Source organism: Takifugu rubripes, chromosome 6, assembly GCF_901000725.2.
Source record: "Takifugu rubripes chromosome 6, fTakRub1.2, whole genome shotgun sequence".
NCBI lineage: Eukaryota > Metazoa > Chordata > Actinopteri > Tetraodontiformes > Tetraodontidae > Takifugu > Takifugu rubripes.
In genome coordinates, this window is record NC_042290.1 from 9,102,335 (window position 1) to 9,115,816 (window position 13,482).

The 13,482-nt window shown below is 42.7% G+C and overlaps 1 protein-coding gene across 1 annotated transcript in view; it reads left to right on the forward strand.

Annotated features, from left to right (window-relative positions):
• grk3 (G protein-coupled receptor kinase 3) overlaps positions 1-13,482 on the forward strand; it is a 35,616-nt gene that overhangs the window by 18,400 nt on the left and 3,734 nt on the right. Inside the window, exons 5-20 of the mRNA XM_003965365.3 lie at positions 193-267; positions 1,025-1,086; positions 1,171-1,222; positions 1,736-1,827; positions 1,910-2,009; positions 2,383-2,461; positions 2,920-3,050; positions 4,486-4,580; positions 4,831-4,938; positions 6,940-7,006; positions 10,314-10,414; positions 10,665-10,731; positions 11,067-11,162; positions 12,165-12,327; positions 12,410-12,546; positions 13,366-13,479. Of these exons, the coding sequence (XP_003965414.1) occupies positions 193-267; positions 1,025-1,086; positions 1,171-1,222; positions 1,736-1,827; positions 1,910-2,009; positions 2,383-2,461; positions 2,920-3,050; positions 4,486-4,580; positions 4,831-4,938; positions 6,940-7,006; positions 10,314-10,414; positions 10,665-10,731; positions 11,067-11,162; positions 12,165-12,327; positions 12,410-12,546; positions 13,366-13,479 (1,539 nt within the window). The remainder of the gene's footprint in view (positions 1-192; positions 268-1,024; positions 1,087-1,170; positions 1,223-1,735; positions 1,828-1,909; positions 2,010-2,382; positions 2,462-2,919; positions 3,051-4,485; positions 4,581-4,830; positions 4,939-6,939; positions 7,007-10,313; positions 10,415-10,664; positions 10,732-11,066; positions 11,163-12,164; positions 12,328-12,409; positions 12,547-13,365; positions 13,480-13,482) is intronic.

Sequence of the window (13,482 nt, forward strand, 5' to 3'; positions counted from 1 at the left end):
GTTGATGCTCGCTGCCGTCCGAAGGCAGGAAGTTATCAAACTGGTATTCTCACCTGCAGTGGTCTCAAAGCAGCGAAATGGTCCCGCTCATGTTCCACTGGGGGACATACCTCTGTACAGAAAACTGAAACGACTGGTAGCCCTGCATTTTCTTTTATGACTCTCCTGTGTATTTCCTTCTCTTTGTTACAGTCTTTTTCTAAAAAGGCAGTGGACCATGTGCAGAGTCACCTAGCGAAGAAACAAGTTCCCCCAACTCTTTTCCAGGTAAGAGGCCGTTTAAAAGGCACATGTTTATGTATTTTCTTTTAATCTTGCCAGTTGTAGGCAAAAAATCACAATATTTTTGGTCATGACAAACTTGAATTATCAGTTTGGTCTCATTTTAGGAACACGTCTACCATATTTTTGCAATAAAGCGCACTTAAAAGTCTTAAATTTTCTGACGGCGCAAAAATAGTGGACTTATCTTGTCTTTTTATGTATGCAGCTCTATCAACATTAGATTTCGTCACATAGTTCCTATCTTTGTGCTCAACGCAGAGCGCTCATAAAAATAAAACTGCAGCGAAAGGAGGAACAACAGTTGTTTTCTTTCAGCTCAGTAAATCTAATTAACAATTTCCTCTTTTAGACTACAGCACGGCACTTATTCTAGATGTGAAGTTAGTCCCCAGTGACTTACACACATTACATCAACCTGTCAGTTTTTCCACTTTGTGAGCGCCCGGTGTTGCTCAACTTTACTATCCAGCTGGAAAATAGTGGCACAGCTTGCCCGTCCACATGTAAGGACACAAATGTGCAACTCTGAGGTGATTTTGCTCCATCAGCAGAGAATTAAACAGCAGCAGACGCTTTAACAAGGCTGAACCCTAGGAAAACTTAGTGCCTGTAATAGCCTCTAATTCAATCATCCAATTCATGCACAAAGGACATATTCACATCAGCTCCCAAATCACATTGTTTTTGAGAATAAAAATCCTTGGCTTGATCTGCTGTTTATGTGTCTGTCCCTTTGCAGCCATACATAGTGGAGATCTGTGACAGCTTGAGAGGGAAGATCTTCCAGAAGTTCATCGAGAGGTGAGACAGGGGAGTCGGAGGGTGGGAGGACCGAGTTGAACAGTTTGCAAACGTATTACTAAATCCCAATCTTTTCCCCCCCAGTGACAAATTTACTCGTTTCTGCCAATGGAAGAATGTGGAGCTCAACATCCATGTGAGTACATGTTTTTATTGTCCACAGGCAAATGTGTGTTTCCACTGAGAGTGCTCAGGGAACACTGCGGCAGAGCATTGGATGATGTGCAGCACAAAACAGGGATATTAAAGAAGTCTATCATTTTAGGAGCAGCTGGAGGCACTCCTGCCTCTCATTTCAGGGCCTTTGTTTCACATCTCTCACTTTCTAGCCCCCCTCAGCAATACAACCAGACTTTCAGCGAGTCAGCCTTGATAAAAATATTAAAGTCCAGCTAGTTTAGTTTACAATGAAACACATTTCACACGCACATCTTCTTCAGCGTTGCATCTTTTCGTACTCCCCCAGAGGTCGCTAATAAGGTTAGCTTGCCACTGGTATCACAGTGAAAATAACTCACTTGGCTGTGCTTCAAATAGATTTGGTTCTGAATCCCTTTAACAGTTTCTAACCACAAGAGTTTTGGTTGGGATGTGAAGTCACTTTTATTGAGTTTTATTAATGTCCTCTCGCGCCTTTGTCGTCCCCCAGCTGACTATGAATGACTTCAGTGTGCACCGGATCATCGGCAGGGGCGGCTTTGGCGAAGTGTACGGTTGCAGGAAGGCTGACACAGGAAAGATGTAAGGAGGAGAGAAGGACAGCTGTAAAGGCCACAGTCATGCTGCGACCTTCAGTGCCTAATCTCTGCTGTGTGAATGTCAGGTATGCCATGAAGTGTTTGGACAAGAAGAGGATCAAGATGAAGCAGGGAGAGACTCTAGCGCTCAATGAAAGAATCATGCTGTCATTAGTCAGCACCGGGGTGAGTTGCACACAGCAGCAGCGTCTTTGATCAGCCATTGCTGAGCTTCGACTCAGCCAAATTGCAAATACGACGGGAGGAAGCGGTACCAAATTAAAATTGACTTAAGATAATTTTTAAGTAGGCTGTTATTCATTAACAAGCCAAGTTGATAATGAGCATTGATGCAGTAATTGTCAGGAAATGTGAGATTAACATAAAACCCTGGAGATAATCTGCATATTTCTTAGACATACTATAACATTTCTACGTAATGTTTAAGCAGGATCAATGAAATACGTTGGATTCATGTGGAGAGCAAAATAGTAGACCTCCACTAAGGAGGAGAAAAGAGAAGCCACGCTGCTCTAACCTCTTCTCTTCCTCTCTGCAGGACTGCCCCTTCATCGTGTGTATGACCTATGCCTTCCACACTCCTGACAAGCTCTGCTTCATCCTGGACCTCATGAACGGTGAGGCGACCTGTGCCCCACCTGCTCAGATTAACCTGGAGTCCCAGTCAGTCATCGTGAGGAACACCGATTGGATTAGGCAGCTTGTTGCCGACTGGTTGGGTCATGCCTAACAGAATCAAGAGGAGATGGGATTTTGACCTCAGCAGTGACGCTTTAGGATGACAGTCATCCCTTTTTTTTAACTCTCTTAATGTCTCTCAGCATTATCCCTCCTTCAAGATCGGCCTCAAGCAGCAGTTGTCTGAGTGTCATCTAAGGCTATACTTAGTGCTCCCAGTCCCTCACACTCTTGAGTCACCATTTAGCAATACTCAATACAGTTATTATACAGCGTGCCCTTTCAAGCTGTTGTTTCACAGCCACTCAATAAATGTGCCGACAGATAGCCTGTCGGCCGCATCACTTTTTATTCCCATGACTGATGATTAAAATGTTGTATGTGCCTGTGTGTTCAGGGGGTGACCTGCACTACCATCTCTCTCAACATGGAGTCTTCAGTGAGAAAGAAATGCGCTTCTATGCTGCTGAAATCATCCTGGGTCTGGAGCATATGCACAACCGCTTCGTTGTTTATAGGGACCTCAAGGTACAGTAGATTGAATTTGACAAGTTCAGCGATCGATAGCAACTTAATGGATGCCATGTGTTATTTTCTGCTGTTCTGGTACATACCGGTGCACACCGATGGGCCACAATGTTGGTTCAGCCCATGTCTTCCTTCATTATCTTGAACTAAGTCTCCATGGTTTGCTCAGACTCAACCCTTATCCGGAAGCTCTTCTTTAAAAATGAAAATTGTTAGCAACCAGAAAGATATTTACATATTCTGCAACATTAGCATGCATTTAACTATGTTTTGCATCAACTTAATGAAATGAAACCCACAGTGCTGAATTGTATCTTGAGAAGTTGACCTACTTGTGTCTACGTTGTTATTTATTGTAGCCTACGTTGTCAGCTTTAGCATTTTGATTTTATTTCTGACATGAAACCCATATGTAGCTGTGTTGGAACATCAAAGATTTCATGTATAAAAACTGTCATGTAAAAACAATAGATACTGTATGTGTATGTAAAATAGTGACTTCAGTGCTAAATGAAATTGCCAAGTCAGGTTTTTAAATATCAGAGTTCAGGAAAAACATGAGGTTCATGTGGGATTTAAAAAGTATTTTTCTGTTTAGATACACAATAGCTTAATCAGTGGAAACAACACAATATGGAATAAAGAGCCGTCGGACATTGTTATTGGTTAAATGATTTCCATACAATAAACTGGTCTAGTTACATATATTGTTATTGCGATGCTGTGGCTTGAGCTAATTCATTGGGATTTTACAGAAATGCCCCCTTTTGTGTGATGTGTATAACTATTTAGTCTTCTTTACGAATCGGTGGGATTTCAATTCTTTTGGGAAGTCCAATTTAAAAAAAACAAAAAAAACAACCAAATTTATTATTGTTCATGATCTGCAGGCTGTATTTAAAATTTGAATGTGAAAGTTGGTTAGGAGTTGGTTAGGAGGTTAGGAAATTCACCTGTAGGAAACAGGATGTGACACAGATCTGAAACAGAGCATTGATTTCTCCTGTTCAGTGAAGCACCTGCACACCTCTATAGATTTCATTGATGGGCTATAATCAGCCATTTGTGTTCCACTGTCCTGGTTTTCCTCCAATTCCCCTGTTTGGACTGGTTGCCATAATAATAGACCTATTTTGTTGGACGACAGGGGACAGTTTTAAGACCTCAATAAACAGCGAAGGACAATGCAGATACTTACGGGCTGTGTGTCGGTGAGCAACTCGTTTTGCCAGACAGCCGAAAAAGGATAACCAGGACACGGAGCTTCCTTTTTATTTTCTGTAGCTACTCAGATCTTTCTCCAGGCGTGCGGAAATTGTAGCTTAAGTAGTGAATTAGTGAGGACTCCAACAGTGTTTCCTACACTTGTGATGTTATCTCTTCTGATTTCCCCGTCATCGGCATCACCCTCTCAATCCTCCTCTCTGCTCCACAGCCAGCTAATATCCTGTTGGATGAGCACGGCCACGTTCGTATCTCAGACCTTGGCCTCGCCTGTGATTTTTCCAAGAAGAAACCTCACGCCAGTGTGTAAGTGCTTGGGTCAAGGCTTATTTTCCCCTTGTAGATGGTTTCATAGAAAGATTTATAGCCGTGTGAAACTGTAATCTTAGTATGTTGGGGCAGTGCGAGGTATTATGGGAAGAACTATTTCAAAAGCAGCTTTGTGACTGTTTAGGTGGTGTGGAGCCACGGATGGTGTACCTTCTCTCATCCTGCACTCTAAATATGACTGCTGTTAGACAGGAGTTGTGTTTAATGTGCATGTTGTGTGTTGCAGGGGCACTCATGGTTACATGGCTCCAGAAGTCCTCCAGAAGGGCACCGCGTATGACAGCAGCGCCGACTGGTTCTCCTTAGGCTGCATGCTCTTCAAACTCCTGCGGGGGTAACTATACCATCCTCTCTCTCCTTATCATCGCTCTCCATTCCTGCCATGTCCCAGCTTCCTGTCTGCTTTCATAGCTCTCCAGCCTCTCAAAGTACCCCCCCCCCCCCCCTTGAGTCGTTCCTCTCACCATCTGTGGTGCATGTTTGATCTCACCTGCGTGGCTGCGTGTGTTTTGATGTGCAGTGTGTAAATGCCAGAGGTCTGGAGCCAGTCGGTCAGAAATCAGCTAAAGTAGATCAGGATGCCTGTGATGCTTCCTTCCTCTGAAGATGAAGACTGTTGGGTTGTTAAAAAAGTGCCTTTAGAGATGGATAAATTCTAAAGCTTTTTGCCCCACAGAAGGAGTTGCACTTTTTATCAATAACCTTAAACATTTAAGAAAAGTCGTAGATGTAAAAGAATAAGATCCAGAGTTTCCAAAAAATGGCTTTATTGAGTTGAAATTATTTTCTAGTTTCTTATTTGAAGTCTGATGTGAGGAGTGAAACTGAGTTACAAAGTGGAATTTGAGTCGGACACATGTTTGATGTTTAGCAAGAGGAATTTATAGCAATAATTCATTTCCATCTCGATGCTATGGCACAATATTTAGGTGATTTCATCACCCTGAGGTCACTTTCACAACACGCGTTGCTGCATAGGTTACATTTGAAATTCCAAAATGTCACATAGCAGAAAGACCCTTTAAATTAATTTCTTCTTGATCCCCAATTAAAAGTTTTGTTAAATCTGACATTTGTTTGGCATTTTGCACCAGTTGAACCCTCCGGCCACTAGACGGGATAAAAAGAACCGTCAGAAAACACTCATACGTTTGCAGAAATTGAAGGATGTGTCGCTTCTTCATTTGTTTCAGGGTGGGAGAGCCTTTCAACCAGCCTTTTCAGTTTTCTTTCCTAGAATCCGCTTTCTGTTGCCATGTTGCTTCACAAAGCTGCACTTGTTCCCACACTGACATGTCCTTAAGGGAACATTTTCAGCTTTCCATAATGGAAATACTACCTCAAGCCCACATGTGAATTTGAAGTGTTTTCCATTACTTATCAAACTGTTCAGTCTTAAAATTTTCTAAGTAACTGTGAAAATTGCAAAACTCAAATAGACTCGATAAATGTTTCCAGAGCATCTGTATAAGAGTAAAGTAGCATTCCTACTGGTTTCTCATAGTCCATCTTTTAGAAAACTATTGCATCACAACTGGGGGTCTAATTTGTAAGTTGTACAGGCCAAAAATGTTCTTTTATGTGGAAAAAAACTCTCCTGTGTATATACACTCCTTTTCCATATTAAGGAATGGTTTTGATGTGTTCTAGCTGATGTATAAATGGTCACTGAAGTACATCTCAGCAGTCAAAGGGTGGAAGGCAAGAATACACCCCAGACGGGTCACCAGTCCATCCATGAACACACACTCACATCAGGGGCAGTTTAGGCTCTCTAGATCGAGCTCAGAACATTCCTACGATGAGGTAACTGTGCTAACCACACCCCATGTTGAGATATAAGTGGCCTAAATCCTCATTATTTCAGATAAACTCAGGAAAGGAAAGTGGTTAAATCTACCTGACTGTATTATCAAGTGTTTATTACTATTAGATCACCTTTTGGACCGCTGGTGCTTTTGAACTGCATACTTAACTTATAATCACATATTTCTCCTTTGATGAGTTAAAAAAGTAAAAGTCTTCATAATATATCATGTTTTTATTGTAATTCCAACTCTAAGCACTTAAACATACTGGTGGGCTCAGCAGACGGAGCGTGATCTAGGTCAATTTAAATTAATATTTCTTAATTTATGGTGCTGTAATATTTATGGACTCGCGTCAAGTCTAATCTTACACTTTAAAGCGTGTGTGGGTTTGGAAGGTGTGAGCCGCCTGGGAGCATCTGATTTATTCCTCTCCGCTCACCCCCCAGCCTCCCTCAGCTCACCTCATCTATCTCACCCCCCCGTCTTTTTCTCTCAGTAATCTCTCACCCCCCCTCTCTGTTTAGGCACAGCCCTTTCAGACAGCACAAGACCAAAGACAAACATGAGATTGACCGCATGACGCTTACCATGGTAAGACACGTCCACACACACGGCACATTTCCTAGAAGGCGCCATTGTACTGACGAGGCGCGCACACACACACCCACACACACACACACACACACACACGCGTCGTACACATCTTACAAGCAGGCTTTGTACACACACTATAAACTACACAGGTTATATGAATCTTTGCATAAGCCTGAACACATGGGTTTGGTCTGTGTTTACATTACAGTAATACCAAATGCACACAGATGTTTATATCCCTTTGCATATTAAAATGTGTGTGAACACTACAAGGAATTGGATTGACTCATTTTATGGGATGGCATGACAGCAGTTTAGTGACGGTTCACTGAAATTACAGCAGAGCCACCTCTTCGGCGTAATCAAGTACAGGTTTACCCAAGGAGTCGGGGGCTCTTTGGTCCAGGCAAAACACACACAAGCAGAAGTTAACAAGGCATTAAAGCCTGTGTATTTTTAATTAAATTCTGAATCCACCTTTAAAATGGGTTTTGGGTCTTGGTACTACTTGCTTCAACATTTGTTTTTTTTCTGCTCAGACACAGACTTTTTCCTCAGCACATCTGAAACCTCAGTTTAACACATATGTCATTAAACTGTAATGTTACCATAACATTTACTGGATCTGACCACCTGGGTGCCCCTCACAAGAACCGGTTTCCCTCATAAATGTTCCTGGTATGTAAATCACAAGTAAAAACAGATGACTTGCACCAGTTCACATCTCTTTCCCTGATGGAAAAGGCTGGATGCATCACTAATATATGATTCCTACTGTCACATAAAGAAGTTCAGAACTTAGAGCAGGAGAATTCTTGGATCCTGCAGTGTAAAAAGCGCTAATTAGTTAACATTACAGTAAAACAGGGTAACTATTTCTTTAAAATCCCTCATTCTGGATTCTTTCACTGGGCGTTTCACTTAAAAGATTTAACAGCAGAGCAGCAGGCCTTTGGAGACTGGCCTTTCAAACGTAATTTAAATTGAGTATGAAAATATGTATATATTTCGACCGTTCCTATAGTTCAAACTTGGATTAATCAGGTTTTTTTGTGAGTTTTTGTTCTGACTGTCTGGCCATGTTTCGGCCTCAGTACCATCTGAAGGATCAGTGAGGGTTATGAATGTGGTGTGTTGTCTGTAATTGTGTGTTAGAAGGATACACGGCTGGACCTCCGAATGTCATAGGTCACATTCAGCAAACACATTATGAATAGTGCCTATTGAGCCCACCCAGTGACATAACTGCACTCTCCCACCTATTTTCCCCTCATATTCATGCGCTGACCTCGGCACGGACAAATTTACAAGTCAGGGGGGTGGGGGGGGGGGGGGGGGGGGGGGGGTTCACCACGGCCGTGCTGCTCATCACCGTGCAGAAGCGGTTGTCCGTCATGACCGAACTCGTCCAGACGTCTGTGTTCCATTAGAAATGGGGTGTGGGGGGTGTGGGTGGTATTTGGCCAAGCAGGACCTCAGAACAGAGAAAGTCTGATCTTTTATATCACAGCAAATCCAGATTAGGATTTTAATCCAGCCACTTAATCTGGTTTATCCCTTTAATCCATGTCTGGGGGGCGTGTATATGTATGAGAGTGAAAGACAGATAAAAGGGGGGGGGGCTGCAGATTCCGCCCAGAACAGGCTAAAAATACAGCTCTATATGTCTTTCTGTTTATTAAACATGATGAATGATCTCATTACATAAATACGATGAGAGCAGACAGTGGAGGGAAGGTTGGGAAGACGGGAAGAGGTTGAGAGGAGGAATGGAGCCGATCCCAGTAGACAGCCCTCTGTCTGCCTTCGGCAGCATCTCCATGGAGCTGCTGCCAGAACGTAGCACCATCAACAAAAAGAAAAGTTCATTGTCATGCCACGCAAGGGCTTGCATCAATCCAGCGCCGTTTGGAGGCTCTCTGAGGTCAAAAAAAGCACCGTTGCTCTGAAAATATTGACACACTTAAGTAACAGTATTTTTTTTTAGGCCTTATTGATTTTTAGCTCATAGTTTGTGAGGAGTTTTGCAACATCTTTGTGTGTTAAAACCCTGAAATCTACCTCTACCAGGCATCAGGATATTTGCAGGTTCCAGTCATAGCTGCTGGTCCAAATATTTCCAGTAACTCTTATCAAAAGTCTATATTCCATGTAAAAAAGAAAAAGAAAAAGAGAAGCAGTTGGAAAAATTCTAGCGCTGTAAAAAAAAAAAAAAAATTCTGTGAGGGGAAAAAAAGGTGAACCTATGGGATTCATTTCAAAGATGTTGTAAACAAATGTTCTACTAGCTTAAGTTTCCAGACAGGATTCAGAGGTGGAATTTTTGCATGTCAGAGAGACATTAATTCTGGGGCCCTCTGGGAACAGCAAACTTGAGAAGCTGCAGCTTTTATTTACTCACCACTGCAACCTGTTCTACGCTCCATACCAAAGTCCTTCTGCTGCACCCTTCACATCTTACTCAACCAAACGCCGGGCCTTTAACCTCGTAACCCTCTCCCAACCAGTGGCTCGTGGCTGTTCAGTTTTTTTGCCCGTTTCATAAATTTTCTGGGACACGTAACTGGCAGTCCAACGATATTTACTCTTAACCACACACCCCGAACACAAACAGGACACGCTGGTCGGTTCTTCGGGACACTTTATATAGCTCATTAAACAGTCAGTTTAATGGTCAGGCAAAGATCAACCTTAATTTAAATCAAGCACTTTTAAGTAGCTTTACTCTTGTTGAACAGAGAATTTATTCCCTGACTTCAGTCTTTGGGCTCCGTCATAAACATCTCAGATCGCTGCTGTTGCCTTAAAGAACTTTGCAACAGAGCTACATTATCAGAGACAGATAAATGAATATTTTATTTACTTTGTGCCAGAATGTGATGCAAGTGAAGGAAACAGTGTGAAGTGTAGTTTTCCTTGACTTTGCTGTGCAGAATGTATTTTCTGGCTTAAATGTAAAGGGGTTAAAAGGGGTTTAAAGGTAGACACACTTGTATTATAAACAATGATGTAATATCTGAGGTCTCGTGATAAGAGTGGGGTTTCTGTTTGGGCTGCACAGTATCAAACATATACAGAACACATAAAAGAAAAAAGCCTTAATGTTCATCACTTTACTTTCTTTTTGAAACAACCCCTGAGAAGACTGCCAAGGATTATTAGGAGAGGTGTTGGAGGTAAAAGGTAGAATATGGTGTGAAACTTGTTTAAAGACGTTTCATTGAAGATGTCAAGGCTGTCATGTTCTTAAACAGTCCTTTCTCTGCCCTCCTCCTTTTGCCTGCCCCCTCTTCAACCCCTGCAGAACGTGGAGCTGCCAGACTCCTTCACTGCAGAGCTGAAAGATCTGCTGGAGGGGCTGCTGCAGAGAGATGTTTCCAAGAGGCTTGGCTGCCAGGGCCAAGGGTACAGTACACACCCCACAAGTTCTATCTCTCACATATTTAATAATCACATTTGCACAAAAAATTATCAGGTGCGTTTTTGCAGTTGTCCTCATTAGTTTATGATTCGGGCTGGATCCCTGCGTGCACGTCATTTGTGTCACTAAAGCTGCGACCGCTTGTCAAATGGATGTAATGCATCAAACACTGCCATCTAGCGGACGCACGTAGAAACAACACCATTGGAAATTCTTCACTTGTGTCTGTTGCAGAGCCTCAGAGGTAAAGGAACATCAGTTCTTCAAAGGGATAGACTGGCAGCAGGTTTACCTCCAGAAGGTAAGTGTTCATTGTTCCTCTTTTGCTTTACAGTGTTTATGATTGTTATAGGCCCATATGTACTCTTTATTTATAGATCAGAAGTCTTGTTATGATTAACATGAAACAAATGTTGAGTTTTAATACAGAACTTAAAGTTGAAATAAACCACAGCAATGGAACTAAAGCGCATTGACGTGAAGCTGGGATGTATAGCGAGTGTTTAATTGATTAATTTTAAACACAGAACTGCACAAATCCAGCAGAGTTCCTGTTGCTCCAAGCCTCCCATTCTTCTACCCTGTCACTGCCTCCTTCTGAAAACCACATGTGTTCTTCCTCCCCCACATCTGCAGTACTCTCCTCCTTTAATACCTCCCAGAGGTGAAGTGAACGCTGCCGATGCGTTTGACATAGGCTCTTTTGATGAAGAGGACACCAAAGGCATCAAGGTAAGGTTGATAACAACCAGCACTTTACACCATGAATGATGGCTGCATAGTCTCCAAAAATTCATTCACATCTGTTGGTTTATTTCTAAGGTTCTTCTGTAAAATGTAACCAATACAGGATAAATCAGAGACAATGGCCTATGTAAAAACATTTTATGGCTTATTACTGATATTGGAGCTCTTTGAGGGCAGCTTTGTAATTTGTGTTTGAAGTGCAGGAAAGTTGCTTCTCTAACTGAAGAATAGGAAACAGAGGTGGGATAATGAAGGCATTTAAAGCTACACTGTTTTCATTGTTCTCTTGGAACATTAGATTCTTCCTTCATTAACATTAATGTGGCTGCAGCAACGGCCCTTTGACACTCGGTGCTGAGAAAAAAGCTTTGGATTACTTCCCCCAGATGGTGCTCCTCATTATCACAGGAGCATTTATCAAAATGGAGAAGTGTTGCACCGTTCCGTGAGATTGGAGCTGCACAAGGAGAGCGTGTGGCTGCAGCCGCCCCCCATGACTATTCACTCTGTTATTTTGTCATTATGGGCGCAGGATTCTGCAGATATCCTCACCAAAACAGACGCAGTAATAGATAATAATCGTAATAGATACCGGTAATCATTTTCTATTACTTTCATGCCCAATCCTGAAGGTGAAGGCAATGAGAGATAGTGTGCATGTTGTCTGTATAGAAAAAAGTCTACATGTGTTAGTTCAATTAGAAAGTCAGTTGTTCCAACCTGCTGTAAAGATGCACATCGCCACCTAGTGTTGAGGAGGACGTGCTCTCGGCAGTTTTTTGCTTTTCTCCCTTGCATGTGAACTGGGACAAGGACCAATTTTCGACTAGATTCCAAGGTCAAATTGTGAGCATAGCTAGATTAAACCGTGCATGTAAATGTACTGACTAATGGATGTTAAAATAGAAACCTGTACGTCGACCTTGTCACATTCATTTGGTATTTTGTTGTCAGAGGTGGTAACACCAGCACCATTTCTCTGTCTAGTTGTTAGACAGCGACCAGGAGCTGTACAAGAACTTTCCTCTGGTCATATCGGAGCGCTGGCAGCAGGAGGTGGCAGAGACCGTCTACGAGGCCGTAAACTTGGACACGGACAAGAACGAGGCTCGCAAGAGGGCGAAGAACAAACAGCTCGGCCACGAGGAGGGTAAAGAGAGTTGGGCTGTGAGGGAGAATGGTTCGCTCATCCACTGATGTTCTGTCAAACCTGTGTGTGTGTCCGGGTGCAGACTACGCCCTGGGGAAGGACTGTATAATGCACGGCTACATGCTGAAGCTCGGGAACCCCTTTTTGACTCAGTGGCAGCGTCGCTACTTCTATCTCTTCCCCAATCGTGTGGAATGGAGGGGGGAGGGCGAGTCACGGGTGAGCCGACCTCCCTGCACACACACACCTCTGCACGTTTTCCGCTCACGTCTGTCCATGATAAAGAGTGGGTGTCTGTCTGTCTGTCTGTCCTGACAACTCACTGATGGAAAAGTGGCTAAATCATTTTAAAAAGCACAAAGAAGGGGTGAGTGTGAACTCCAGGTCCCCGCTGCATCCTCAGAGCCCTCGCTTTGCTCAAGTGTTTAGAGCTATAGAGTACCTCCCCGCTTTGGACTTTAGTGTTGCCTATTCCATCTACACGTTCCTCTTCATGAGCAACTGCGCTCATAGTTAATGAACTCTATCATTTTTTGTTACACGAGTTCCCCAAGGTCACCAAGTTATTCATGATTTTATAAAAAAAACACAGTGAAATTTGAGAAACATAGCCCACGACTGCAACAGTTTTATCTCCTGACTGGCAAAATACAGGTTTAATAGCAGCCAGTCGTCAACTTCTGTTGTTGAGTTAGATTTTTATTCATTTGCTTTAAACTAAATTGTCCAATATTGACTGGCCTGGATATCAAGTTGTATTTATTCTCTGGCTTTGAAATCCCCTTAGGAAAAACTATAATCATGTAGCGTGACAAGAAAAAACCACCCACAGTATTGGGTAAAGAGATGTGAAACTCCAACCTAGATTAAACCTCAAGTTCACTTAGGTACAGTGTCATAACTGCTGCTGCTCTGGACCAAAAGACAGTGTTAGTTTGATCCGCAATCTAATCTGCTGGAATCCAGAGGTCAACTGTGACGCAGCAGTCTGAGGATTGAGTTTGCTTTTGACTTATTTTTGATCGATGTCATTCACAGCAAAACCTGCTGACGATGGAGCAAATCGTTACTGTGGAAGAGACGCAGATTAAAGACAAGAAATGCATCCTGCTGCGTATCAAAGGCGGGAAGCAGTTCGTGCTGCAGTGTGAGGTA